Raw genomic sequence first — 25,936 nt, forward strand, 5'->3', positions numbered from 1 at the left:
ATTTCTCTCCTGTGACTATGTTCACTCAGTTTCAATTTGAAATTAGTTCTTATTTAATTGCCGCCACCTCGTAAGGCCACCATTTTTATATTTTATTAAAAGCCGTTCAGTTTAGTACAGTTTAGTAGTCAAAACGTGGAAGTCAGTGGAAGTCGTGCAAGACACTCTCGATGCTATAAAGTGTGTATAAGTTTGTGAGAAATTATTAAAAATTTTGCTTTGTTCGTCTGATATATTAATTCACAGTGTTTTAGTATATTTTTGAAGGTAATTCTTTTTTTTGGACATTTAAATTAATTTTTGATAGTTTCATAACATTTATATTTCTTGCAGTATCTGAAAAGGCTTTTGTTTAAAGAATATCACCAAAAAATATTTCAGAATGCCTAAAAAATCAAGTGGTTTTGCTATGTTTATGTTTGAATATAAAAAAAGGGAAGAACGTGCTGGACGTAAATTTCCTAATGGATTGAAGTCTGTTCATGAGGATCCTGGATGCGATAGAGAGTGGAAGGTATGAAAATTGCTGCTTATTTTTCAAGAATAATAATAGAAAACTTATGCATAATGCGAAATTCAAGATAAATTGGAAATATGAGGTTTGTCGTGCGAGCTTGAAAGAGTGATAAGGATATCAAAACAAACAGTGCAGACCATTATACTTTTGATATTAATTGCTTTTGGAGTTTATGGTTTCGTATTACTTCAAATTCAAGGTCTTTGTTTTAAACCCTATATTTTTCTTGTCTTTCATTTTATAAATTAAAATTATTATTTATTTTTATAAACTTCAAAGACAGTTTTCGAGTTAAATTGTAAAATCTAAAGGAATTTTTTCCTTGAAAAATGAAAGTAAAATCAATTTAAATGTCCAAAATACTAAAGCACTGTGAATTAGTATCAGATGAATATTTTATTTTTTATTGAAAATATTTCAGCAATTATCGGAAAGAGAGAGAGAGAGATATAAGCAAATGGGGAAGGCAACAGACTTGGTGACAAAGAAGAAGAAGAAGACAGGAACCGGAGAATGCATGGATGAGGTTGAAAAACAAAGAAAGAGGGAATTAGATTTTCAAGCAGATATGAACCAAGATATTGAAAATACTGTCATGAAAGGAGTTGAAATGCAAGGTAAAGAAACTAAAATCTATAACACTCCTCTACTAAAATCTACTATTTACTACTTTTTTTACATTATTAGAATAGCACTTTCAGAAAAATTTAGAAAAAATCAATCATTTAACAAAATTTTTATCCAATTCTTCACAATAATTCAATTACATTTCACTCATAATAACATTTTTCATGGAAATTCAATTTAAAAAAAAAATTCGATAAACTAATCGAAAAATTCAATTATATTCACAAATAAAGGATTTTTGTAAATAATTAACTTTTTTTGAAAAAACAGTGAAAATTTTTTCTGGAAATCAGGGAAAAATAAAATTAAATATTTGTGGCAACCCTGACTAATTAAAAAATTTTATAAAATTCTTCGCAAGAATTAAATTATTTTGATAAATATTTAAATTCTTTCGTGAATAATAAAATTCGTTGCAGGAATTCAATTTATTAGCAGGATAAGAAAGAAGTAAATATTTTTTATGATAATTAGGAAAAAGTCAGGAAAATAAAGTATAGAATGGAATTTTTGTCAGTTTTGTGAAATGCCTAAAACGATTTTTTTTATCGTCAAGTTTAATTTTTCGATAGTTACTTTTTTACTACTTTTTTTTAGTTTGAAAGCTACTTTTTGCTACTTTTTTAAAATTAATTATCGAGTGCGAAGTCTGGTATAATAATTAATAATGAAGTGTAATTTACATAATTATTTAATTTTACTAAATTGTAAAAGTAATTTAAATATCTAACGAATTATATTTTTTTCTCTCAAGATCTTGCGAAAAGAAAATTCTTCTTCATCCATTCAAACTGGTTTTATACAAGAAAGTATGATAATGGAGATTTTGAATATTTTCCTGCGGAATTTGCTCTTGCGGAATTTTCATTGGAAAATGGAGTGACACAAGTTTATCATGAAATTCTAAAAGATAACGTAATGGTGGGTTATACGAGAGAAGCTAAGGAGACAAGTCAAGAAACCCATCAAATACCAGTACCAAATACTTTAGAATGTGCTGAGGGCGATTACAGTAAAATGTGTTATAAGGTGTTACAATTGCTGAAACCGTACAAAGTAGGTGGAAAATATCCACCTGTATACACAATGCAAAAAAATAATGCACCTGTAAAATCTTTATTGAAAAAATTAATGGAGAGCATTGGTAATTATTAAATCAAAGATTTGTTATTAATGTAAATTTCAAGAATAATCTCTTTTTAACAATAATCTCTTTTATTTGAAAAAAATGTTTAGATCTTTGTGATGAAACTGTCATTGTCTACGATTTGGAAATATTACTATCGAACCTTTGCAATGCGAATTCAGATGATAATAAATTCCCAGTTGTCATGGCTGAACATGAATTGGTCAAAGATACATTTTCCTTCATTCAAGGTCTTGATTGCGATGTGAGTATTGTTTTTTCTTTCTAAGTATTAATTTTAAATTTAATTCGATTTTCAACTTTTTATTTTAATTTGTTATGTTTCTTGAAAATTTAAAGTAAAAAATTTTCGTTTTCACAGTATCATAAGACTTTAGATGGAACAAGTCAATTTTGCAGCATGTCAAACGTAAAAAGATGGGCGTACACAATTTGCGATTGTTGTTGTGAACAATTAAAAATTGAAATGATCGAAGGAATTCATTATCCAAAGAAAGTAACTTTCGATTCTTTGAGTACAAATCCTGTGACAACATTGTTTAATCAGATGTCTTTGGAAAATCAAAGCATCAAATCCATGACTGGAGTGAGTTTAAAATTACACGATTCTCTCAATTAAAAGAAAATAAGTTATAAATTAAAAAATGATAGTTATACTTGTAAAAAAAAAGTATGAAGACGCTATGAAATATAAAATAAATTTTCTTCTATTTTCTTTCGTAGGTGAGTAACGCGCACAGACTGGCTGTCTCCGGACGCACAGAAGAAGAGGAATTAAGGAGACGAAACCAGAAGACGACAATAACTGTCGTCAAATACACATCAGATGAAGCTCAAGTTCAAGCTCCAATTGCTCCAAATGTTCCAAGTTTCACTCCTAAACCACTTCTCAGTCACGTTGCGTCAAATTCTGCGACTGAGGTAAATATTGTTTTTATTAAATTAATAAAAAAATAAAAATAAATAAATAAACGTTGCCACGCAACCTGGAAAAGCTGGAAATGTCAGGGAATTAATAAGCCTTGAAAAAATCTGGAAAAGTCAGGAAATTTTGATCGCAATCCTGGAAAATTGTTTTCTAAAATTTTTGGGATTATTCTTGATATCTAATTAATTTTTAGAATTCATAAGAAAATTTTCAATTTTGGTGTTTTTTTTTTTTTTGAAAACCTAGAAATTGCCACGAATTCTAATACAAAACCTTCCATTTTTTCCATTTCTAACAATAATATACTTTAAATAATTTAATTATCTTTAACAATTGTCATAAAGTTATTATTCATAAATTATTTACTAAATAATTTTACTTATATATTTCAAAATTAATTCAATTTTAAAAGAATTGCGTCTATAATTTTCATAAATAGATCAATTTCAAAAAATTCTAATATGAACTTTTATAAAATTTTCAATTAATTTAATTAATTTAATTAGAAATTTTAAAGAATTTAGATTTTTGAAAGAAAAAACTTAACGCAAAATTAAAATTATTTTTAATACAATTTTAATCGAATTCAAAAAAATAATTATGAATAAATAATAAATTTACATATGAATTTCAGTTAAATACAGTAAAATAATTTATTTTTTTTAAGAAAAGTTACAAATGATAGCAGAAATTTAATTATTTTCAAAAATAATAAAATTCTTCGCAAAAATTCAATTATGTTCAAAAATTAAAAAAAATTCTCGTTCAAATTTTAATTATTATTAAAAATATTAAAATTCTAAAGAATTCAATTATTTTCGAAAATTTTAATTACTTTTAAAAATTTTCCACAATTTAATGATTTTCAATATCAATTATTTTTAAAAATAATAAAATTCTACTTTAAAATTAAATTATTTTTAAAAATTTTAATAAAATTCTTTGCAAAAATTTTAATTATTTTCAAAGATTTTCCTCAATTTACTGATTGTTAATATCAATTATTTTATTAAATTTTTCAAAAGAATAATTAAATAATAAAAATTCTATTGGAATTCAATTATTTACAAATTTTTTATAAATTTCTTCGCAATAATTCAATTATTTTCTTAAATAATAAAATTGTTTTTAGGAATTCAATTATTTTCATATTAATATATGAATAAAAGTTATCGCAGAATTTCAATTATTTTTATTATAATTTTAAGAAGTATTAAATTATACTCAATAAATTATTATTTATTTTTATATTTAAATAATTGAATTCTCGTTGAATTTTCTAATAAAAATTTATTTAAAACTGACTTTGAGTTAAAATTTTAAATAATAATTGATACAAATTTCTCAAAAAATGCAATTCTTTATAATTTTATTAAAATTCATCTAAAGAATTACATTTATTTTTGAAAATTTTAATAAAATTCTAGTCAAGAATTCAATTATCTTAATAAATAATTAAGATCTTTTTAGAAATTTAATTATTTTCACAAAAATAAAATTCTTTTTAGGCAATCAACTATTTTCAGAAATAAAACTCATCGCCGAATTTCAATTACTTTTTAATATAATTTTAATCCAATTTCTTTTGAAAAATGTAATTATTCTTAAAAATTTTATTTGATTTCGTCAATAGAATTTAATTATTTAAAAATTTTGTTGATATAATTCTTTATGAGAATTCAATTTTAAGAAACATTCAATTATTCAATAAATTATTTATTTTTCTATGTAAACAATTGAATTTTCGTAGTATTTTCAAATTAAAATCTTTGAAATTCTAAATTTTTTATACTTTTTACTAACAATTGTGTAAAATTAATTTTTTTCAAAGTTTCAAGGATTTCTTTTGAAATTATTTCAAGTTTTTATTTAATTTGGTAAATAATAAGTGTAGTTTTAAAAACTTGGAAAAATTTCGTTTTTTAATCTGGAAAACCTGGAAAAGTCAGAGAATTTTAAATGAGCAAAAGCGTGGCAATCGTTAATTTATTTGCAGATTTTACTTGTTAACAAATTTTATTGTTTATCTATTTTCAGGAATATCAACGTCCCCTACGTGCGCCATATTCAAAAAGTGAGTGAAAAAAAATACCTAAACAATCGTTGAGCTTACAATAAATATTAGTCGCTGATAGTTCAGAAAGAAAATTTGATTTTGATTATTTGAATAATTTTTACAGGTTCAATTGCTGCGATTGTGGGAGAAACAAAGCAGCATGCCTTTCACGAAGAAGATTTTCCAAGTTTGGGTGTTTCGTCCGGAAGAGGAAGAGGCAATCGAAGAGCAATGAAGGAACAGAAACAAAGTGCTGGACGTGGTAATGATCTTTATATTCAACTTTGTATTTTACTTCCTTATTTCTTTATATTTTAAATTTTCTTTTCTATTTACAGGTCGTGGCATCGCCTTGTCATAAAAGATAAATTTTTTTTATTATGAAATTTCACTTCTTCATTTTTATTATTACAATCATAAATACCAGGTCAATATATAATACAAAAAAAAAAATTGTTGATATAATAATTTTATTTTTCTAAAAACTTATTTGTTCAATTTAAATTATTTCATATAATAAAATATGAAATATTAATATGAATATCTTCTAGAATTACGACAAATTATTTTCAATGTTGAAAAGAAAAACAATTATATATAAAATGGAAAAGAGGAAAAAAAGAAGAAAATTTATGTTTCTGTAAGTTTCACAAATAAAAGATATTTCTTGTTTGAATTTAAATCTTTCTAGTTTTTTACAAAATAAAAATTTTCTTTAGTTTTCTTTCTGTTTAAGTAGAACAATCTCCGGCAATTTTCAGTCAATGTCTTGAATTTTTAAATTTTATTTACTTGTTAAAAAATTATATTTTTCGACAATTCTTTTTGATTCAAATTCTTTTTTTATCAACATTTTTCATTATTTCAGGTACGTAGTTCAATTTTATTCTTTACAACATTCTTCTTTCTAGATAAAAATTCTCTTTTTGAATAAAATTAAATTTGCATCCGTTAATAAATTAAATTTTTCTAAAATTAATTTTCTATTAAAAGAATTTTCTATTTAAAGAATGAAACTTTGATTCATGTTTTTATTATTTTTTTTTGTTTTTAATGGCGCAAATTGGAAAATTTTTGCAAAAAAGTTCGATTTTTAAAACCACTTCCTTTATTATTTTTTTAAAGATTCCCGTTGTTTGTGCGACGAATGATGTTTGGATGGATGCTTGTGTGACTGGAGAAGGTTTCAGGGGCACGCGACGGATTCTGACTCAACGAAAGTTTAGTCTTCGGTTGACATTCAAGTGCGACGAAGCTCAGTGCCACGTTTTATTTTTTTCACACGTATTTACTTTCACACTCTTAATGAAAAAGTTGTCGGCAAAGTGAAACTCAAAAATGCATCTTCTGCCTCTTTTTCTTTAAAATTCCATTAACTTGCGAACTGTCAGGTATGTTTTGCAATAATTTTTATATAATTTATATATTTTTATTTTTGAAATATTTATTTTTAAAATTTTCCCATGTACTTATATTTTTATACATTATTTTAAATAATAATTCGTGAAATATATCAATAAATTAAATATTAATAATTAAAGACAAATGAATAATATAAATATTAATAATATGCAATTAATAATATAAATATATTGAAATTTTTAATCATTTCTACATTTTAAACACCGCCAATTTAAAAACTAAATTCGAATCCAATTGGAAGATGATTCATTGAACAAAAATTAATTCTGAAACATTTTTCGAAAAGAATTATTATGAAAAATGATGATTTCTTATTTCTTCTCAAAATATTTAAATTCATAAATTATTTATCTAATCAATTGTCCTCAATTTGTGAATCATTCATTCTTGTTTCGATTGTTTTTCTTATGTCATACGCTTTTGAATCATACGTTTATAAAAATGAGTCTTTTGTTATATTTTGTTTTAAATTATTTTAAAAAAGAGACGAAATTATTTTACAATATGTATACGGAAAAAAGGGTAAACAATGTTTGTCTTTGTTCAAACAGATTTCTAATAGGATTTTCCATTTGTCACGAGAAAATATATCTTATCTTGATTACTTTATCAGAAACAGGTATAATCTGTTATTTTTTGCTCATAATTCCGATAACTGTAAATTTTTAAAATTCGAAAGTTAAATAAGAGTGAATTTAATTTTTTTTTTAAAAAAGGATAAAAATTGGTGTATTTAAATGGAGAAATTAATTTTTTGGAAAATTAATAAGACACATTATTTTATGTGACAATATAAATGATAATGTGAAATATTGAATGAAATATTAAATGTAATTCGTTAATTTATTCATTTTTTTTTTGTTCTTTTCATTTACAACAATATAGATTGTTTCTTTTTTTCATTTCAATTATTATTCACAGTAATAAAAGAATAATAAAACTAAAGGTTTTTTTTTGTTTCTGATTTAGTTTTGTTTTTGAAAAAAAAATTCTATATGCAAGGAATTTAATTTTATTTTTGAAAATGAATCATAAAATGATTTAGTTTTTGTTTTGAAAAAAAAATTTCTAATTTGCAAAGAATTTAGTTTTATTTTTGAAAATAAATTCTAAATGCAAAGAATTTAATTTTATTTTTGAAAATCAATTCCAAAAGGATTTTTTTTCTATTTTTGTAAAAAAATTGTAAATGCAAAGAATTTAGTTTTATTTTTAAAGAAAAATTTTTAATCTCAAAAAATTTTATTTTATTTATTATTTTTATTTTTATTTTTTAAAGAAAAATTTCTAATTGCAAAGAATTTAATTTTATTTTTGAAAATCAATTCTAAAAGGATTTTCTTCTATTTTTGGCAACAAATCGTAAATGCAAAGAATTTAGTTTTATTTTTAAAGAAAAATTTCTAATTGCAAAGAATTTAGTTTAATTTTTGAAAGTCAATTCTAAATGCAAAAGTTTTCTTCTATTTTTGGCAAAAAAAAAACGTAAATGCAAAGGATTTAGTTTTATTTTTAAAGAAAAAATTCTAATTTCAGAGAATTTCATTTTATTTTTGAAAAAAAATCCTAAATGCAAAGTATATTGTTCTATTTTTGGAAAAAATCCTAATTACAAAGAATTAAGTTTTATTATTGAAGAAAAATTTCCAATTGCAAAGAATTTAGTTTAACTTTTAAAAATCAATTCTAAATCCAAAGAATTTAGTTTTATTTAAAAAAAAAAAAAATTCTAAACGCAAACGATTAATTTTGTCGATGACGTTATAAACATTTGTATTGATTGGAAAAAGGCATAAACACTAAGTGATGCGCACATGTTTGCCTTAAGAAAAAAAATTGCAACAAATACAGACGTTTCTTTATAAATAAAAAAAGTCAAACACGATTTTAATCTTATAATTAAATAATCTAATTCTCACCAAATGTTTTTGATTTTCCAATAACAGTTCTTTTCTTATAAATTATAAATTTATAGCATTTCTAATCAAACACAATATTAATAAAATTGATTAAGTATTTTTTTTTAATTTCCATTTAATTATTTTTTTGTTAAGTAATTGATTAATTTTTATTTGTACAAATAATTGTTAAATTAATTTTTACCATTAAAAAAAATAATTATTATATTATTTGTTTCGATTCCGTGACTAAAATGAGTTAAAGTTTTTCCTGGATTATAAAGATAGGTGGGTGGATCACAAATTAGAAAATACGTGTAGGACTCGTGACTCGCATGCACGTTTTAATTAGCTAATTGTAACATCGAGCATTAAACTCGGAGACTTTGTAATGATTCAAGAATTCGGTTGACATCTAAGGAAGGAATTAATCATTTCTCTTGTCTATTAATGGGAAAATCTTGACCTTTAATCTACTAATTCACATAATTATATTTTTTTAATTAATCTCATAAATCAAATGAATAAATTGGATCAATTATATTCGTTACTTTAATTTAAAAAAAAGATTTTGTACTATTTTTATTCTTTTGTATTTTTTTCTATTATTTTTATTTATTTTTATTATTTTATATACTATTTTTACTTTATATTATTCATAAATTTAAATATTTATTTAATAGTGTATGAATATTCTCAGGTCGATTAAAACACTTTGTCTGCTTTTCAGGTGAACAAATGATGTAGGTACCAAGAAGGCTGTTCCATCAGATAGAAGAATTTAGAGATAAGGCCCAAAACTGCAAATATAGTTAGATTGTATTATTTATTTTGAACGAGAGCAAAAGACGAACGAAAAGGAATCAGCCATCCTCATGTGTCTCGGCAGAGAAAAAAGAACTGGTGGTACGCATATTTTTTTTTATCATTATTTATTCTAATTAAATCAATATTAATATTCTTTATTTGATGATCGATTAATTATTTGTCTTTCGAATAATTAATTGTTTGTATTTCGAATCATTATTAACTGTTTGTATTTCGAATCATTATTAATTGTTTGTGTTTCGAATTCACTTTTAAAATTTTTGAAACAGAACGAAAGTGAAAATATTATACGAAATTGGCCAAGGAGAATATTGAATGCCATTTTTTCGTATATACTATGGAGACAGGAAAAATTTGCAACGGATGTGCTTAATATTTACAGGGGACATAAATGAAACTTATATAGTAGATCTCATTATGGTATAATGAAAATGCAAAAATAGTAGCGAGATTCATTGTTATGCGAAAGAGGTACGGACGATGGCACTCAGAACTGTTGGTTGAGGAGTCGTCAAATAGTCGCCGGATGCGATCAACTCTCGCCTCCTTTTCAGTAACCCAAAATATAATGTTATTGTTCAACATTTCCATAGACGAAATTAACATTAAAAAACAAAACAAATTTAAGAATTACTGCCTTTCACAAAAAATAGATTTTTCGGTTCTATAAAATGAAATTCGACTTTCAAATGAAACAAAAGTTTCAATGTTCAAAGTTCTTTTTTGAAAAAAAAATCTGTAAAGTCCGTAATTTGATTGAGAAAAGACGAAAAGTTCGTAAATTGAACGATATAATTTGGAGAATTTTAGACAAATTACAAATTATTGCAGAAATTGAATTATTTTCAAAAAGTAATAAAATTCTTCACAGAAATTCAATTATGTTCAAAAATTTCTTTAAATTCTCGTCAAAATTTCAATTATCTTTAGAAATAATTAAATTCTTCGTAGAAATTCAATGATTTTCAAAAATTTTAATAAAATTCTTGGCAAAATTTCAATTATTTTTAAAAATTTTCCTCAATTCAATTATGATTTTTAAATTCAATTATTTATAAATTCTTTATAAATTTATTCTCAATCATTCAATTATTTTCATAAATAATAATTCAGAAATTTTTATAAAACTCATTGCAAAATTAAATTACTTTCATAATTAAGAATATTTATCACAAGAATTCAATTATTTTCAAAAATTAATAAAATTCTTCACAAAAATTCAATTATTTAAAAAAAAAATACAAAAAAAGTAATTGTTATCAACATTTAAATTATCTTTATAAATGAATACCAAAATTATTTGACAAAATTCAATTATTTTAAGAAATTTTAATAAAATTCATTGTAAACTTCAATTATTTTTTTAAATCCTAGTATTCATCATAAGAATTAAATTATTTTCAAAAGGAATAAAATTCGAAATTATTTTCAAAAATTTTTCTTAATTCAATGATTTTCATAATTCTTCTATTTTAATAAAATTTCTGAATAGAATTCAATTATTAAATAAAAATTTTGATAAAATTCTACACAAATATTCAATTATTTTCTAAAATAATGAAAATTTCACTGGAATTAAAAATATTTAAAATAGAATTTGCATAAATTTTTTCGAAAGAAATAAAATATTTGAAACATTTTTATAAAATTCTTCGCAATAATTCAATTATTTTCATAAATTTTTTAAAAAAATTCAAGGCAAAATTTCAATTATTTTCATAAATTTTAATAAAATTCAAGGTAAAATTTCAATTATTTTCAAAAAATTTTCTTAATTCAATGATTTTAATAAAATTTCTGAATAGAATTCAATTATTAAACAAAAATTTTGATAAAATTCTACACAAATATTCAATTATTTTCTAAAATAATGAAAATTTCACAGGAATTAAAAATATTTAAAATAGCATTTGCATAAATTTTTTCGAAAAAAATCAATTCTTTGAAACTTTTTTTATAAAATTCTTCGCAATAATTCAATTATTTTCCAAAATCTTACTTAATTCAATGATTTTCAAAATACTACTATTTTAATAAAATTTCTCAATAGAATTCAGTTATTTAAAAAAATTTTTATTAAAATTCTACGCAACGTTTATTTATTTTCATAAATAATAAAATAATTTTACAAGAATTAAAAATATTTAAAATAGAATTTGCATAAATTTAAAAAAAAAAATCAATTTTTTGAAATTTTTTTATAAAATTCTTCGCAATAATTCAATTATTTTTATAAATTTTAATAAAATTCAAGGCAAAATTTCAATTATTTTTTAATACCTACAATTTTAATCGAATTCCTCGAAAAATGTAATTATATATTCTTAAAAATTTTATTAAAATTCATCAAAAGAATTGAATTATTTAAAAATTTATTGATAAAATTCTTTATGAAAATTCAATTTTAAAGAAACATGCAATTATTCAATAAATTGTTTTTTTGTATTTGAATAATTGAATTCTAGTAGAATTTTCTAATAAAAATTGATTTAAAAATGGATTTCACTTAAAATTTAAGATTATAATTGAATTTTGGAAATAATTTTTTTTGAAAAAGTTTAATTGAACTGTAATTATATTATTTGAAGTTTTTATTCTCTAATATATATTTAATTTAAGAAGTTTACGAATAATTGAATAATATTGTAAACAAATGGATTTGAAAATTGGCAAAGAACTTTTTCTTCCGTAAAGTCCGTATTTTTAAATTTTTTTCACTGGTTCGAGCCCTGTATTTAGTTTTAATTTGAGTGGGAAAAATAATAAAAGCACACACGTGCAAGTTTAAGATTGAGAATCTTGTGTGGGTGTTGCTCTGCTATCCTACGCACGATTATAATATCTTTTTTCACATTATTTGATAATACTTTCCTTCTGTTTATCCTATTTTCAACAAATTTTGTTAAATTTGCGAGAGAATATGTTTTGAAATAAATATTATTATTATTTTACAGCAGGCAAAGAAATGTTGCGGAATAGACAAATTAAAGTGACTGCGGTCGGCGATGGTATGGTTGGCAAAACATGCATGCTAATTACTTATACAAATAAAAAGTTTCCTACAGAATATGTGCCCACTGTGTAAGTATATTGACACTATTCACGCCCTTCATTATAGTTAATAACTAATTATTCAAAAAAAGAAAAATTTTAATTTCAATAATTACGAATTATAATTGTATAAAATAAACTTTTTTCGAGTTCTTTACTTTTTGATCAATTTACTTGCAATATTAGTAAATAGTAAATAATAATTTAGTCAAAAATCCACTGTTCTTGAAACTAAATTGAAAATTTTACTTACAGATATTTTATGCTATTGTCATTTTGTTTTTAGATTTGATAATTATCCAGACCAGATAATATTGGATGGGGAGGAATTTAACGTGACACTATGGGATACTGCGGGTCAGGAAGATTATGAAAGATTAAGACCTTTATCCTATCCCCATGTGAGTCAACAATAATTTTCAAGTAGATAAAATTTTTACGATCATAATTAACTTTAATCTCAAGAATTATTGTTATTTAACGCTAATTTTATGATAATTTTATTAAGCCTCCAAATTTTTCTCTCCTTAATAAACGTCGCTTTCAATAAATTCTCTCATACAACTAGCAACAATTCGCGCGCTAAAGTGCGCGGCTAACTTCCTACTACGTCTTTTAAATGAAATTAGAAATTTTAAAAATAATGGACTTTAAAAATTTTCTAATTTAAATATTTCTTGAAAACACTAAAAAAAAAATTCAATTTTGGAGAAATTAGAAATAATTGCAGAAATTCAAATATTTTCAAAAAAAAAAATAAACTTCTTCTTATAAAATTCAATTATGTTCAAAATTTGAAAAAAATTCTTGTAAAAATCCCAATATTATCTTTATAAATAACAAAATTCTTCTCCAAAGTTCAATTATTTTCATAAATGTCAAAAAAATTCTTGTCCTAATTTCAATTATTTTCAAAAATAAAATGCATTTTTCTAATTTCAATAATTATCAATATCTACTATTTTAATAAAATTTCCCAAAAAGAATTCAATTATTTAAAAAAATTTTTAATAAACTTGTATGCAAACATTTAATTATTTTCATAAATAATACAAATTTCAAAGGAATTCAATTATTTTCATAAAATAATAAATTTTTTTTAACGAATTCAATTATTATTTTCATAAAAAATAATTTAAAATTCTACAAAATAATAATTGAATTAAAATGATGAAAATAATTTTGATGAAGTTACAGTTAACAATATTCTTATAATATAAAATAATGATTTTATCCGAGTCTTCGACTCGGAGCAATCGATATCTTCATGTTTTATAACAAATACTTTTATAAGTTGTTTAATTTAAAAAAGTTTGAATTTGAATTTTTTTTAATGTCTTAATTCCTGTGGAAAATTCTGTTCCAAAAATAAGATTAACAATAGGAATTGTGCAAATATTTTTCTTCTTTTCCCAAAACAAAATGATAATTTTGTTAAAAAAAATTGTGATTCATAAACAAAAATAATGCAAAATAAATAGATTTTATATTTTTTAATCACAGTTGTTTAACAATTTTCTAATTTTCCTTAGAAGTAAAGAACAAAAATCTGCATAATTTCAATTTGACAAAACATAATATTTAACAAAATTTTAGTCTTCTAATGAAAAGAAGTGGAAAAAATTCTGATGATTTCTATTTGTCATTACAATTTTGAATTAATTATAAAATAAAAATAATTATAACGTTAATAATAATAAAGTACATATTTCGGTAATCTGCTTGCAATTTAAAGTTAGTTGTTGTTTGCTTTTTTGTTTCTTAACTTTTTTATAATTTTTCTATTCATTATTTTCAATTTTAAAATTAATGTATTCAAAATCATCGAATTGTTGCAAAGAATTTTATCAAAAAATTTGATAATAATAGAATTCCTTCAAAGAATTTTATTTTTTAGAAAAATAACTGAATTCTCGCGAAGAATTTTATTAATATTTTTAAAAATCCTAATTAAATTTTTTTTGAAGAATTTCTTTGAATATTTTTTAAACTAATGGAGTTTCTTTAATAATTTTAATTGAAAATTTTTGAAAGCAATTGAATTTTATGAAGAAGAATTTAATTAAAATTGTATTGAAAATAATTTAATTCTTGCGAAGAATTTTACTATTTATAAAAATAATTGAATTGTTCCGAAGAATTTATTAAAATTTTACAAAATAAATGAATTTTATGTTAATATTTGAAAATTGTAATTCTTTCGAGGAATTCTATTAAAATTGTTTTGAAAAGAATTGAATTTCTGCAAAGGATTTTACTATTTATAAAAAATAATTGAATTTTTTCGAAGGATTTATTAAAATTTTAGAAAAAAATTGAATTTTTTCGAAATGTGTTAAATCTTTTTAAAAAAATTGAATTCTTTCGAGGAATTCAATTAAAATTGTTTTGAAAATAATTGAATTTTTGTAAAGATTTTACTATTTAAAAAAATAATTGAATTGTTTAGAAATATTTATTAAAATTTTAGAAAATAATTGAATTCTTTCGTGAAATTTTATTTAAAATTTTTGAAAATATAAACAGTAATAATTAATTTTCATTTAATTTTTAATTTAATATTTAAAATTCTAATGAATATAAAATTCGTTTCAGACTGACTGCTTCCTGCTTTGTTTTTCGGTGAGCGCTCGGAGTTCATTTGAAAATGTGGCCAGTAAATGGCATCCGGAGATAAAGCATCATTGTCCCAACGTTCCGATAGTTCTTGTTGGTGTGTAAAGTGTATTTTTGACGTAAATGGTGCATTAAACTCAAATCTTGTTTCCACATTCCTTGATAGTTGCAAGTAAAACAAAAAGATAAAAACAATCTACCAGATAATATTTACCTCGTATTTTGCATTCCAGTTTTTCTTTAATATATTTCTCAAATATAATAATTTGTTCAAATTTACTATATTTGTTCCATTAAAAATAATTTTCTGTAAAATAATTATCAAGTAAATTTTTAAATTCAATTTTTATAAATTTATTAATTTATTCATTTTTAAACAACTTCTATAATCTTTTACGTGATTGTCGTGATTGTTAAATATTTCTAATTGTTTTATTTTATCGCCAGGTACAAAAAGTGACTTGAGGAGTCAGGAAAATTTAGACATAGTGACACAACGTGAGGCGAAAAAAATGAAAAAGAAAATCAAAGCCTACAAATATGTCGAATGCTCGGCGATAAAACAAGAGGGACTTCAAGAAGTTTTCACCGAAGCTCTAAGAGCAGTTTTAAAGTCACCGTCGTCAAAGAAATTTTGTTGTGTATAAATATCAAAACTCATGACGAAAAAAGGTAGAATAATAATTAAAGCCCCTTAATTAAGGAATGAACAATATGAAAATTGTTTTGATAACAAAAAAATTTTCCTCAACTAGCAAAAATAATTTATTTTGCAGTATAAGAAAAATTTTTCCGAAATATACGCACATTAGTATTTATGTGAATATTAATAAATATTTAACGAACGTGAAGATTTGAACATCTTCGAAATCTGAATTTTATATAAATTCTAATATATTATTAGAATATATTATATATTATATACTAATATAAAGATTATATATGTTGTATAGAATATAGTTGCACCATTTGGTGAGTCCAAAAATAATTATTCATAAGTGCCACATTGCCTTTAATATCACAACTGTCTTTATTTTCATGTAAATAATTGAAGAAATATTTTATAATATTTTTTAAAGTATTAAAATAAAAATTTACTCTTTTTACAATTCTCAATTGGTTTTAATACTTTAATTATTGCATTTTTATAAAATTTAAAATGCAATGCGAAGAAATATGATAAATGAAAGAGAAAAAAAACTCTATTACCGTAAATTACAAGTCTTTAAAATTTTACATTTTAAAATATGAATCTAAATGAAAAATTTGAAACTAATAAACATAAATTTCGAAAGAAATTTATAATTTTAAAGAAAATCAATTCTCGAACATTATAAACTAGTTAAATTAACCTACAGTAAAATAAATTAATGTTTAGTTTTACCGACCAAATGAGTCGGAAAGAGGAGTTACTTTTTGCTGTATAATTTTTCCATATCCACCTCTGCCACTGTCAAAGTCTGATCGGTATTCGTCTCTTACCTGAGGATAAATGTAAAAAGTAAATTTAAGTATACAAAATTATTTTATCTAATTATAACATTAGATACATTATATTATTGATATTCTATTGAAAAAAAATAGTTGATATTTAGCTACAATAAATAGAAAAAGTAATTGAATTAAAGGACTTACTTGACCACCAGTTTTTCCACGACCGTATTGTCGACCTTCGATAAAACCTGCGTCCCAATCTGTTCGAATAATTCTATCGTCCAGCCTCGTGCCATTTACATATCGCATACAATTTTCAGCATCAGCTCTCACGTAATATTCAAGAAAACAAAAACCGCAGGGCGTCTTCTTATATTTATCAAGACCCATAATGATACGTCGAATGTCACCACATTTTGAGAAAAGTTCATAAATTTGTTCCTCTGTTGTGTAGAAAGAAAGATTTCCTACGTAGAGAGTACAGGAATTTCTCAGTAATCTATCTTGTTCCGCTCGAGAACCCTGAAAAAAATTTATTTTAATTTAACGCAAATAATTCTATTTATTACAATATTATACTATTTGTATAATAAATTAGGTAAAAATAAATGTTATTGTTTTAATAAAAATATGGTACTTAAAAATGATTTAAATTAAAATATATTTTTACTAAATATATGCGATTAAATACGAGATTATTATTATTATTATATCATTAAAAATCTCCAAAATACAAAGATATCGTCAATATATAAAAAAAAACCTAACCTTAAAATGCTGATCTCGATAGGAACTCAAATCTACAGAAGGTGAAGTAACCGCCGGAGCTACTAAACTCATTTTTAATAATAATAATAGTCCTTAATAATAATTAGTCCTCCTCTTCAATTAAATTAACATTAACTACTTTATGGTCAGAGTCAGAAATAAAAAAAAATCACTCCAACTTTTAACAAAAAATGTCAAAATCTGTCAAACACTTCTAGAAACTTTGTAGAAACTAGAAACGCTAGACTATTTGAAACGGAAGTAGCTGCTGCCATCTAGTTTAAATGTCAAAAGTAACTAGATCCGGGTTTTAAATTAATTAATTAACAGTTGTTTAATTGTCTTTATTCTCGTATCTCTTCACCGAAACTCCAACTCCTCGAAGGTTCAACTCCCCGAATGTTTTAACTCCTCGAAATGTTCAAAACATAAAAAAAAGTCAACTCCCCGAAAGTAATTTTTTTTGAACGATTTATACAATAATTTTCATTATCTAGTAAAGTTTTTAGATAAGTAACTTAATTATATTCTTGTAAATAATTTACAATCATAATACAATAATAAAATCAATAAATAATTCCTTTAATTAATGAATTTAGGTGAAAAATCGTTAGTTCCGAATTTGTCCGCAAGATATAGGTAGATGTCGCCCCAAAAAACAGCAGTTTTTGGTAGTTTTTTAGTTTTCCCTGTAATTCGCTTCTGACGAAACTACCGCTCTTATTAGCTAAATTCAAATTTACGCGGTTCTCATCAAGCCAATCAGCGCGAACCATGTGTATAATTCCGCCTTTAGGTTTTACAACTCTCTCATTGGTCGGCCTTGTCCCCGCGCAAATTTGAATTCAGCCAATGAGAGCGCTAGTTTTCCTGAAGGCGAATCACCATGGAAAACTCAAAAACTCGGAAAAATCGTCAATTTTAGGGGCGACATCTACCTATATCGAGCGGACAAACCCGAAACTAACGATTTTTCCACTTTAATTAATAAAATAAAGAAGTTGTTAATTGATTTTATTAGTATAATATAGTTTTATATTGTTTTCTAATTAAAATTAGCATATATATGAAGTAAAATATGAGAATTTATATATATTTCTATAATAATGTATTAAAAGAGTATGAATTAAATTAAAAGGCAAAAATTTGTCAATAAATAGTTTGCGAGGGTTTGAGTGAAGAGAATAATCATATATATGTAACTGGTAGTAATATAATATAAATTTAATAATAATCATAATTCAAAATTGTTGTATTTTACAATGGTATAATTTTACGAAACTACCTATGAAAATAGTAACAAGTTGTTAAATTAAACGCTAAATCGCGCTATTTGGACTTTGGTAATAGAACTTTATAAATAATATTCTGATTGGTATAAACTTGTTGTTCTATTTCTTTTAAAATTATCTTTTTCATATTATATTTCATATACATATATATATATATATATGTATATAGATAAATAATATAAGAAGTGAAAGTGGAACATTAAACATTTAAACCTAATTATAGGTTATCTCGTATCTTAATGGCTTCTGACAAGATATAGTAATTATTAAATAACTGAACTAAATAAAATGAAGTATAGAATTATTTGTTTTGTAATAACTTCTTTTCAGTTTTTGATACTACGAACAGGGAACAGTTATCTAAATCACAATGTTTAATAATTAATACACCGCGTGAAATTTTCATTTTCTTTTAAATAATTCGTCTGCTAAACTATTGTTGTCAATAAAGTTTTCTTTATCGCGACCTCAAATATTATCAAAATAATAAGTGTTATTATATTTTATCAATGTATACTCGTTTTACATTATATTTTTCTTTTTCTACATTATATTTTTCTAATAGTTTTAAAGCAACCTTCGAAATTATGAAAAGTAGCGAAACATAACCTCAAACGTCACACTATATTCAATATAAACAAAAGTCGTGTTTTTGAAAGGTATGTAATTTGCATTTGAAATGGCATTGATCTTTGGAGTTTACTTTGGTGTGTTCACCTCACTATTAGGTGGGGGATGAGTATAGAAAATGAGAAGGATAATCTAATCTTCAGAACGTGCAAAGTGTTTTTTTTTTCTAAGAAGAGTGAAAAAAGTCGCAGTCATAATGAAGCAAATGGAGTTTCACGACTTGCTTGCCGAGAGACGTCAAGATTGTGATATCCTTTGGGTATCACGTTCAACAAATCCTCTACCACCACATAAATTGCCACCGGAATTGAAATATTCGCGTAATCAATCAATTCGTGCAACCCTGGTAAATCCACGAGTTGTCATGGTTATCGAGAGTTTGGCTGCTGCACGTCAGGTCGACAAATCTGTCATCGTCGCGGAAGCTCGTGCAATGCTTGAGGAAATGGCCAGTAAAGCTCATCTTCCAACTGTCCGCTGGCTAGGTATTTATTTAGACTTTTACGAAAAAATTATAGACTAACAATACATTTTTTTTTAAATTTACGTTTTTTTCTCGACAGGCTTACTTATTACTAAAGTAATGAAGAGAATTTTAATAAGTGTCCATTTGAATAAACAGTTTTTGTTGACTATTAAGAATCAAATGAGCGTTTCTCAAGTACAATACGTTTACGCTCCATCGCACAGAAGTTATCTGGACTTTGTTTTGATGTCTTATATTCTCTTCTCGTATGACATGGCTCTGCCAAATATTGCCAGTGGAATGGATTTTTATCGAATGCAAGTGGTTGGGGAACTTTTACGAAAAACCGGTGCATTTTATATGAGAAGAACTTTTTCCACTGATAAACTTTATAAGGAAATTTTTCGCGGTTACATTGCATCGATAGTTGCTCACAGTGATCGAGCTATTGAATTTTTCATCGAAGGCACAAGAAGTAGAAGCCAAAAAAGTCTTGCTCCAAAGTTTGGTATGTTTTCTTTTTTCTATTAAAAATAAACTATATTTCGCAAGAATTTGTTTATTCTCATAAAAATAAGAATATTTTTCAGAGCAATTCAATTATTTTCAATTCAATTTTAATAAAATTTCTCGAAAGAATAAAATTATTGAAAAGTATATTATTTAAATTCAATTATTTCCAAGAATTTTAATATGAATTTAATTATATTCGCCAATTTTGATAAAATTATTTTCAAAAATTAGCAGATAAAATTCATCGAAATAATTAAATTATTTTTATGAATTGTAAAATCCTCCGCAAGGATTCAATTATTTTCATAAATAAGAAAATTCTTCAAAAGATTAAAATACTTCCAAAAATAACAAAATTCTTCAAAGGAATTCAATTATTTTCAAAAATAATAAAATGTTTCGGAGGAATTAAATTATTTTCAAAACAATTAAATTATTTTTTGTAAATAATAAAATTCTTTTGAGAAATTCAATTATTTTCAATACATACAATTTTAATTAAATTTCTAGGAAAAAATTCAATAATATTCAAGATAATTTCAATAAAATTTCTCTAACATGTTCAATTATTTTTAAAAAATCTTTGTAAATTTCAATTATTTTCAAAATTTTCAATTACAATTATTTTCGAAAAATTAGGTTATTTTTACGAAATTTAATGAAATTCATTTAAAAAAATGTAATTATTTACGAAAACTCTAATCAAATTGTTTTAAAAAATTTAATTTTCTATGAGTTATTTTAATATAATTTAATACGAAAATCATTAATTACAATTTATAATTTTATTAAAATTGTTTTTATAGTAATTGAATTCCTGTGAAAAATTTATTAATTTGATATTATTGAATTCTTACCAAGCTGAAGTCCACAACGTTGATCAACGAAAAAAAATTGTTTATTTAGTAAATTAATTAAAAATGACGTAGCAATATTGACACAAAAGTATTTAGAAAAAAGATTGATGTTTATATTTTGATAATAATTATTTTACAATTAAATATTAAATTAAAAATAATACTTGAATGCATTAAATAAATTTTTTTCGTTGATAAACGTTGTGGACTTCAACTTCGTGAATTCTTTCCAAAAATTAAAAAAAAAAAGGTTTAAAAATTATTTAATTTTCCCTGGAATTCAATTAAAATTGTATTTAAATTAATTGAATTGCAGCGAAAATTTTATTATTTTTAAAAATAATTGAATTCTTGAATTGAATTTTATTAAAAGCTTTTTTAAATATTTAAATCCCCGCGAAAAAATGTATTATTTCTGCAAATAATTAAAATTTTTGCAAAATTTAAAAAAATAATTGAATTTTTGAGAAGAATATTATGAATACTGTATTTAAAATAATTGAATTCCTGGCAAAAATTTACTATTTATTGATATAATTAAATTTTTACGAAGAATTTAAAAATAATTTAATTTTTCCTGGATTTCAATTAAAATTGTATTTAAAATAATTGAATTCCAGCAAAAATTTTATTATTTTTAAAAATAATTGTATTCTTGCATTGAATTTTATTAAAAGCTTTTTTAAATAATTGAACTCCTGTGAAAAATTAAATTATTTTTGAAAATAATTGAATTTTCTCGGAGAATTTTTACAAGTTTTTTTAAAAATAATTGAAATTTTCGAAGAAATCAATTATTTTTATTATTTTATTATTTTTATTGTTTTTATTATTTTTATTTTTTTATTTTTGTTGTTTACACTTGTCAAAGAATTTTACCACAATTATTGAAAGTAATTGAAATTCTTCATAAAATTTAATTACTTTCAAAATTTTCAGTAAAAATTATTAAAAAAACTTTATTTAATTTTTCTGATTTCTCTAACAGGTTTATTGTCTATGATTTTGGATGTACTTTTTCGTAGTGACGTTTCCGATATTCAATTTATACCAATCAGTATTAGTTACGATCGTCCTCTGGAGGAAAATTTATTCGCCTATGAATTGCTCGGTGTGCCAAAGCCAACGGAGAGTACAACGAAATTATTAAAGTCACTCTCAATTTTACGTGAATCATTTGCTCACGGACATGTTTATTTTAATTTTTCCGAGCCAATTTCAGCGAGACAGTATTTAGACATGCACATTCGTAAAACAAGTGCCTTATCGCCAAATGCAAAATTACCAACTGAAACTGTCATCAAACTTGCTTATTCAATTATCGATAAACACAAACGTAATTCTGTACTTATGCCATTTAATATTATTGCACTTTTATTTAACGAGAGAGTATATTCACATCCTGGACAAACGTATAATTTCGATAATTTACTTCAAGATTATAGTTGGATGAAAAATATTCTAGTCAATTCCATTGGAGCTTTAGTATTTCCCAAAGACGCGGGGTAAATATTCGAAAAAAAATACTTAGCATTCTTTTATTTTCGATTGTCATTTATTTTTATTGTTTTGTTTTTATTGTTTATTGCAGCACACGTGAGAAAACGGACAAGGAGGAAATTTTCGAATCTCTACATATTCACAGGGACTTAATTGTGATTGATTCGTCAAGTAATTTGGGTCTTAAAGAAAGGCATAAAATTGTCAAGACGGATAAAATTGTTAATGTCAAGGGACATTATTTAAGTGACGAGACAATTAGAATTTCCGTACCGTTAATTACTCTCGCCATTTATGTGAATCCAAATTTGGGATTTTTGGCGAAACACGCAATATTAGCTGTCTGCATCAGAGAACAGGAAAATTGTACTATTTCCAAAGGTAAACATGAAAGTGAAACTGACTTTGGAAATTTAATTTTCATTAAATTAATTAATTAATTAATTTAATTAAAATTTTATTTCCAATGTTAAGTGGGTATTTTAGCTTCATTTTTTAAAATAATATTTCTCATTTGTTTTGATAACATTTCCTTATTATGAGAAAACAATTTTTCACCTAAAATGACATTGCGTCATTTCTATTTCACAAAAGTTCCCGATCATTATTTCTAGCCGCTCCTTAACCGTATTATAATTATCAATAATATTTTGAAATATATTTCACGTATATCAATATTTTGAAACGTTTGGAAATATTTTTTTTATATTTCCAATGTTTTATGATTTTTGAACAATTAAATGAATGTCTATTCACACGGAATCGATAATTTTATTTAAATACACAAATTATCTGAATCAAAATTAATTAGTTTTCGAATTAAAATTAATTAATTCATATGCTAATTAATTAATAGGCAAATGATTATTAGAGAGAATTAAAAAATTTGCGATGTCTTGTGTGATAATTAGTGTTCTTTATGATAATTACTGTTGTATGATAATTACTGTTTTATATTGATTTTTGTTTTTCTTTCAGAAACAATAATGGAACATTATTTATTGTTGAGAAAACTTTTGAGCACGGAATTTGCATTTGAAACGAAAATCACTGAAACAATGGCTCAATCCGAATGGAGGGAAATATTGTCATTCTTGATAAAGGAAAATTGCGTTCGAGATTTTGGCGATACGTTGATAATGGGACCGAATAAAAAATTACATTCTTTATTGTGTAATATTATGTTACCGTATGTAGCAGCTGTCAACGCAACCTGCAACATTCTATTAAAGGTATTTTATTTGTTTTTATTTATTATTTTACTTTTATTTGTGTTTTGTGGTTTTTTTCCAATTTATTTTGCTTTTATTTGTGTTTTTTTGGTTTTTTTCAATTTATTTTGGTTTTTTTGTGTTTTTTTTATTTTTTTCAATTTATCTTGTTTATATCCGTGATTTTGGTTTTTTAAAATTTATTTTCTTTCAATTTATTTGGTTATTTTGTGCTTTTTGTTTTTTTTTTTGGTTTTTTTCAATTTATTTTGTTTTTATTTGTGTTTTTTGGTTTTTTTAAATTTATTTTGTTTTTATCTGTGTTTTTTGGTTTTTTAAAATTTATTTTGTTTCAATATTTGTGTTTATCAAAATTTATATTGTTTTTATTTGTGTTTTTTTCAATTTATTTGGATATTTTGTGTTTTTTCAATTTTTTTCAATTTATTTTATTTTTATCTGTGTTTTTTGGTTTTTTTAATTTTAATTTAAACAAACATTTTTATTTGGTTTTTTTGTGTTTTTTGTTTTTTTTCAATTTATTTTTTTTTTATTTGTCGTTTTTTTCAATTTATTTTTTTTTTGTGTTTTTTTTCTATTTTTTTTGTTTTTATCTGTTTTTTTTTATTTTTTTAAATTTGTTTTTATTTGTGTTTTTTGGTTCTTCTTTAATTTACTTGGTTTTTTTTTATGTTTTTTGGTTTTATTCAATTTATTTTGTTTTTATCTGTTTTTTTTTTTTTGGTTTTTTAAAATTTATTTTGTTTCAATTTGTGTCTTTTTCAATTTATTTTGTTATTTTTTGTGTTTTTAGGTTTTTTTAAATTTATTTTGTTTCTATTTGTGTTTTTTCAATTTATTCAATTTATTTTGTTTTTATTTGGGTTTTTTGGTTTTTTTTAAATTTATTTTATTTTTTTGGGGGGTTTTTTTGGTTTTTTAAAATTTATTTTTTTTTGTGTTTTTTTAATTTTTTTTATTTTTATCTGTGTTTTTTGATTTTTTTAAATTTATTTTGTTTTTATTTGTGTTTTTTGGTTCTTTTTTAATTTACTTGGTTTTTTTTGTGTTTTTTTCAATTTATTTTGTTTTTGTCTGTGTTTTTGGGTTTTTTAAATTTATTTTGTTTTTATTTGTGTTTTTAGGTTTATTAAATTTAATTTGGTTTCTATTTGTGTTATTTGGTTTTTTAAAATTTATTTGGTTTCTATTTGTGTTCTTTTCATCTTTTCAATTTATTTTGTTTTTATTTGTGTTTTTTGGTTTTGTTAAATTTATTTAGTTTTTATCTGTGTTTTTTGGTATTTTTTAAAAGTTATTTTGTTTTTATTTGTATTTTTTGATTTTTTAAAAAAATTTATTTGATAAATTTAATAAATTTTCTTATCATTATCTTGTTGTTTGCTTCTAGTGGGATGAAATGATAATGAGCGAATTAAACGAGAAAAATGTAATCAAAGAATGCCAAAAATTAATGGAGGAAACACTCTACAAAGAAGATAATGCATTTAAGCATCCATATTCACTGTCAATTGATTTATATTCAACAACAATCGTTAGTTTAGTGGAAATCGGTGTTGTGACAATTTTAGACAGATCAGAGAAAACTGTTTATCAAGTAAATAAAAATATTTTATCAATTTACACTTCTATTTTAGATGGCATGTTACGTCAGAGCAAAGCAAAGTCATATTTTGACATTGCACCGAATTTAATTTCAAATACTTGTAACAATATCCAAGCCAAATTGTAATAAAACGTGTCAAAAAATTTTCTTTATTTAGATATTATGTATATGTATATGTATTTAATAAATTATATTAATATATTCATACCAATTAAATATCAGCATTGTCAAGCACATTATTTCAATCAATGATTTTAATCTTAATTACTTCTGCTAATTAGACTATTTACATAGAGTTAATTGATGAATAATTAGAATAAATTTCGTTGTGGTCTTTAGTCAATAGAAATTATACGTTATTTTTATTTCAGAAAGTTAATTTTAATTTAGTTCGTAAATTATTACAAACTTTTAAAAATATTAATTAAAATCGATTATTTTCAAGAATTTTAATATAAATTCAATTATTTTCAACAAATTTGATGAAATTTTTTTTAAAAAATCATTATTTTAAAAATTTTAAATAAAAATTCTTTCAAAAAATTCAA

General features: G+C 23.1%; 4 protein-coding genes across 11 annotated transcripts; 3 read left to right on the forward strand and 1 right to left on the reverse strand.

The window, feature by feature from the left end:
• The first annotated feature begins 106 nt into the window (after positions 1-106).
• LOC122508111 (protein maelstrom homolog) lies at positions 107-6,668 on the forward strand. Of its 2 annotated transcripts, XR_006302192.1 has the most exons (11): positions 107-267; positions 334-514; positions 939-1,134; positions 1,899-2,288; positions 2,381-2,535; positions 2,653-2,877; positions 3,015-3,212; positions 5,257-5,293; positions 5,400-5,537; positions 5,614-5,915; positions 6,401-6,668. XR_006302192.1 is itself a non-coding variant. In XM_043621229.1 (10 exons), the coding sequence occupies exons 2-10, from the start codon at positions 383-385 to the stop codon at positions 5,634-5,636; spliced, it is 1,494 nt and encodes a 497-aa protein (XP_043477164.1). In that variant the 5' UTR covers positions 107-267; positions 334-382; the 3' UTR covers positions 5,637-5,957. The 2 variants fall into 2 exon arrangements, 1 of the variants encoding a protein (XP_043477164.1); XM_043621229.1 differs by lacking the exon at positions 6,401-6,668 and having other exon boundaries at positions 5,614-5,957.
• On the forward strand, positions 6,527-16,201 carry LOC122508112 (ras-like GTP-binding protein RhoL). Its single transcript, XM_043621230.1, has 6 exons — positions 6,527-6,666; positions 9,326-9,501; positions 12,378-12,504; positions 12,761-12,875; positions 15,070-15,187; positions 15,538-16,201. Exons 2-6 carry the CDS (start codon positions 9,471-9,473, stop codon positions 15,735-15,737), a joined length of 591 nt encoding a protein of 196 aa, XP_043477165.1. The 5' UTR covers positions 6,527-6,666; positions 9,326-9,470; the 3' UTR covers positions 15,738-16,201.
• Positions 16,202-16,372: 171 nt separating this feature from the next.
• LOC122508113 (nuclear cap-binding protein subunit 2) lies at positions 16,373-17,532 on the reverse strand. The gene is made up of 3 exons (XM_043621232.1): positions 17,293-17,532; positions 16,726-17,046; positions 16,373-16,572 (listed from the first exon to the last, which is right to left on the reverse strand). The coding sequence occupies exons 1-3, from the start codon at positions 17,362-17,364 to the stop codon at positions 16,471-16,473; spliced, it is 495 nt and encodes a 164-aa protein (XP_043477167.1). The 5' UTR covers positions 17,365-17,532; the 3' UTR covers positions 16,373-16,470.
• An 832-nt stretch (positions 17,533-18,364) lies between these two features.
• On the forward strand, positions 18,365-25,546 carry LOC122508114 (dihydroxyacetone phosphate acyltransferase). 7 transcript variants are annotated; one of them, XM_043621237.1, is made up of 8 exons: positions 18,440-18,635; positions 19,150-19,243; positions 19,313-19,699; positions 19,778-20,188; positions 22,039-22,555; positions 22,642-22,931; positions 23,529-23,782; positions 25,173-25,546. In XM_043621237.1, the coding sequence occupies exons 3-8, from the start codon at positions 19,411-19,413 to the stop codon at positions 25,512-25,514; spliced, it is 2,103 nt and encodes a 700-aa protein (XP_043477172.1). In that variant the 5' UTR covers positions 18,440-18,635; positions 19,150-19,243; positions 19,313-19,410; the 3' UTR covers positions 25,515-25,546. The 7 variants fall into 7 exon arrangements, with proteins under 7 accessions (XP_043477174.1, XP_043477172.1, XP_043477168.1 ...); XM_043621238.1 differs by having other exon boundaries at positions 18,482-18,497; XM_043621239.1 differs by lacking the exon at positions 19,150-19,243 and having other exon boundaries at positions 18,365-18,497.
• Positions 25,547-25,936: the final 390 nt, after the last annotated feature.

The sequence above is a fragment of the Leptopilina heterotoma genome, unplaced genomic scaffold, assembly GCF_015476425.1.
Source record: "Leptopilina heterotoma isolate Lh14 unplaced genomic scaffold, ASM1547642v1 Lhet_52, whole genome shotgun sequence".
NCBI classification, from domain to species: domain Eukaryota; kingdom Metazoa; phylum Arthropoda; class Insecta; order Hymenoptera; family Figitidae; genus Leptopilina; species Leptopilina heterotoma.

What these genes read in the sequence shown, in the direction of transcription:
- LOC122508113 (XM_043621232.1), bottom strand. Translation starts at nt 17,364, where the DNA reads ATGAGTTTAGTAGCTCCGGCGGTTACTTCACCTTCTGTAGATTTGAGT. An exon ending in ATCGAGATCAGCATTTTAAG is followed by an intron (nt 17,047 to 17,292) that starts GTTAGGTTTTTT and finishes AATTTTTTTCAG; the next exon opens with GGTTCTCGAGCGGAACAAGA. An exon ending in GTGGAAAAACTGGTGGTCAA is followed by an intron (nt 16,573 to 16,725) that starts GTAAGTCCTTTA and finishes ATTTATCCTCAG; the next exon opens with GTAAGAGACGAATACCGATC.
- LOC122508114 (XM_043621239.1), top strand. Translation starts at nt 19,411, where the DNA reads ATGAAGCAAATGGAGTTTCACGACTTGCTTGCCGAGAGACGTCAAGAT. An exon ending in GTATTTCCCAAAGACGCGGG is followed by an intron (nt 22,556 to 22,641) that starts GTAAATATTCGA and finishes TGTTTATTGCAG; the next exon opens with CACACGTGAGAAAACGGACA. An exon ending in AAATTGTACTATTTCCAAAG is followed by an intron (nt 22,932 to 23,528) that starts GTAAACATGAAA and finishes TTTTTCTTTCAG; the next exon opens with AAACAATAATGGAACATTAT.
- LOC122508111 (XM_043621229.1), top strand. Translation starts at nt 383, where the DNA reads ATGCCTAAAAAATCAAGTGGTTTTGCTATGTTTATGTTTGAATATAAA. An exon ending in GATGCGATAGAGAGTGGAAG is followed by an intron (nt 515 to 938) that starts GTATGAAAATTG and finishes AAAATATTTCAG; the next exon opens with CAATTATCGGAAAGAGAGAG. An exon ending in GAAAGGAGTTGAAATGCAAG is followed by an intron (nt 1,135 to 1,898) that starts GTAAAGAAACTA and finishes TTTTCTCTCAAG; the next exon opens with ATCTTGCGAAAAGAAAATTC.
- LOC122508112 (XM_043621230.1), top strand. Translation starts at nt 9,471, where the DNA reads ATGTGTCTCGGCAGAGAAAAAAGAACTGGTG. An exon ending in ACAGAATATGTGCCCACTGT is followed by an intron (nt 12,505 to 12,760) that starts GTAAGTATATTG and finishes TTTTGTTTTTAG; the next exon opens with ATTTGATAATTATCCAGACC. An exon ending in CGTTCCGATAGTTCTTGTTG is followed by an intron (nt 15,188 to 15,537) that starts GTGTGTAAAGTG and finishes TTTTATCGCCAG; the next exon opens with GTACAAAAAGTGACTTGAGG.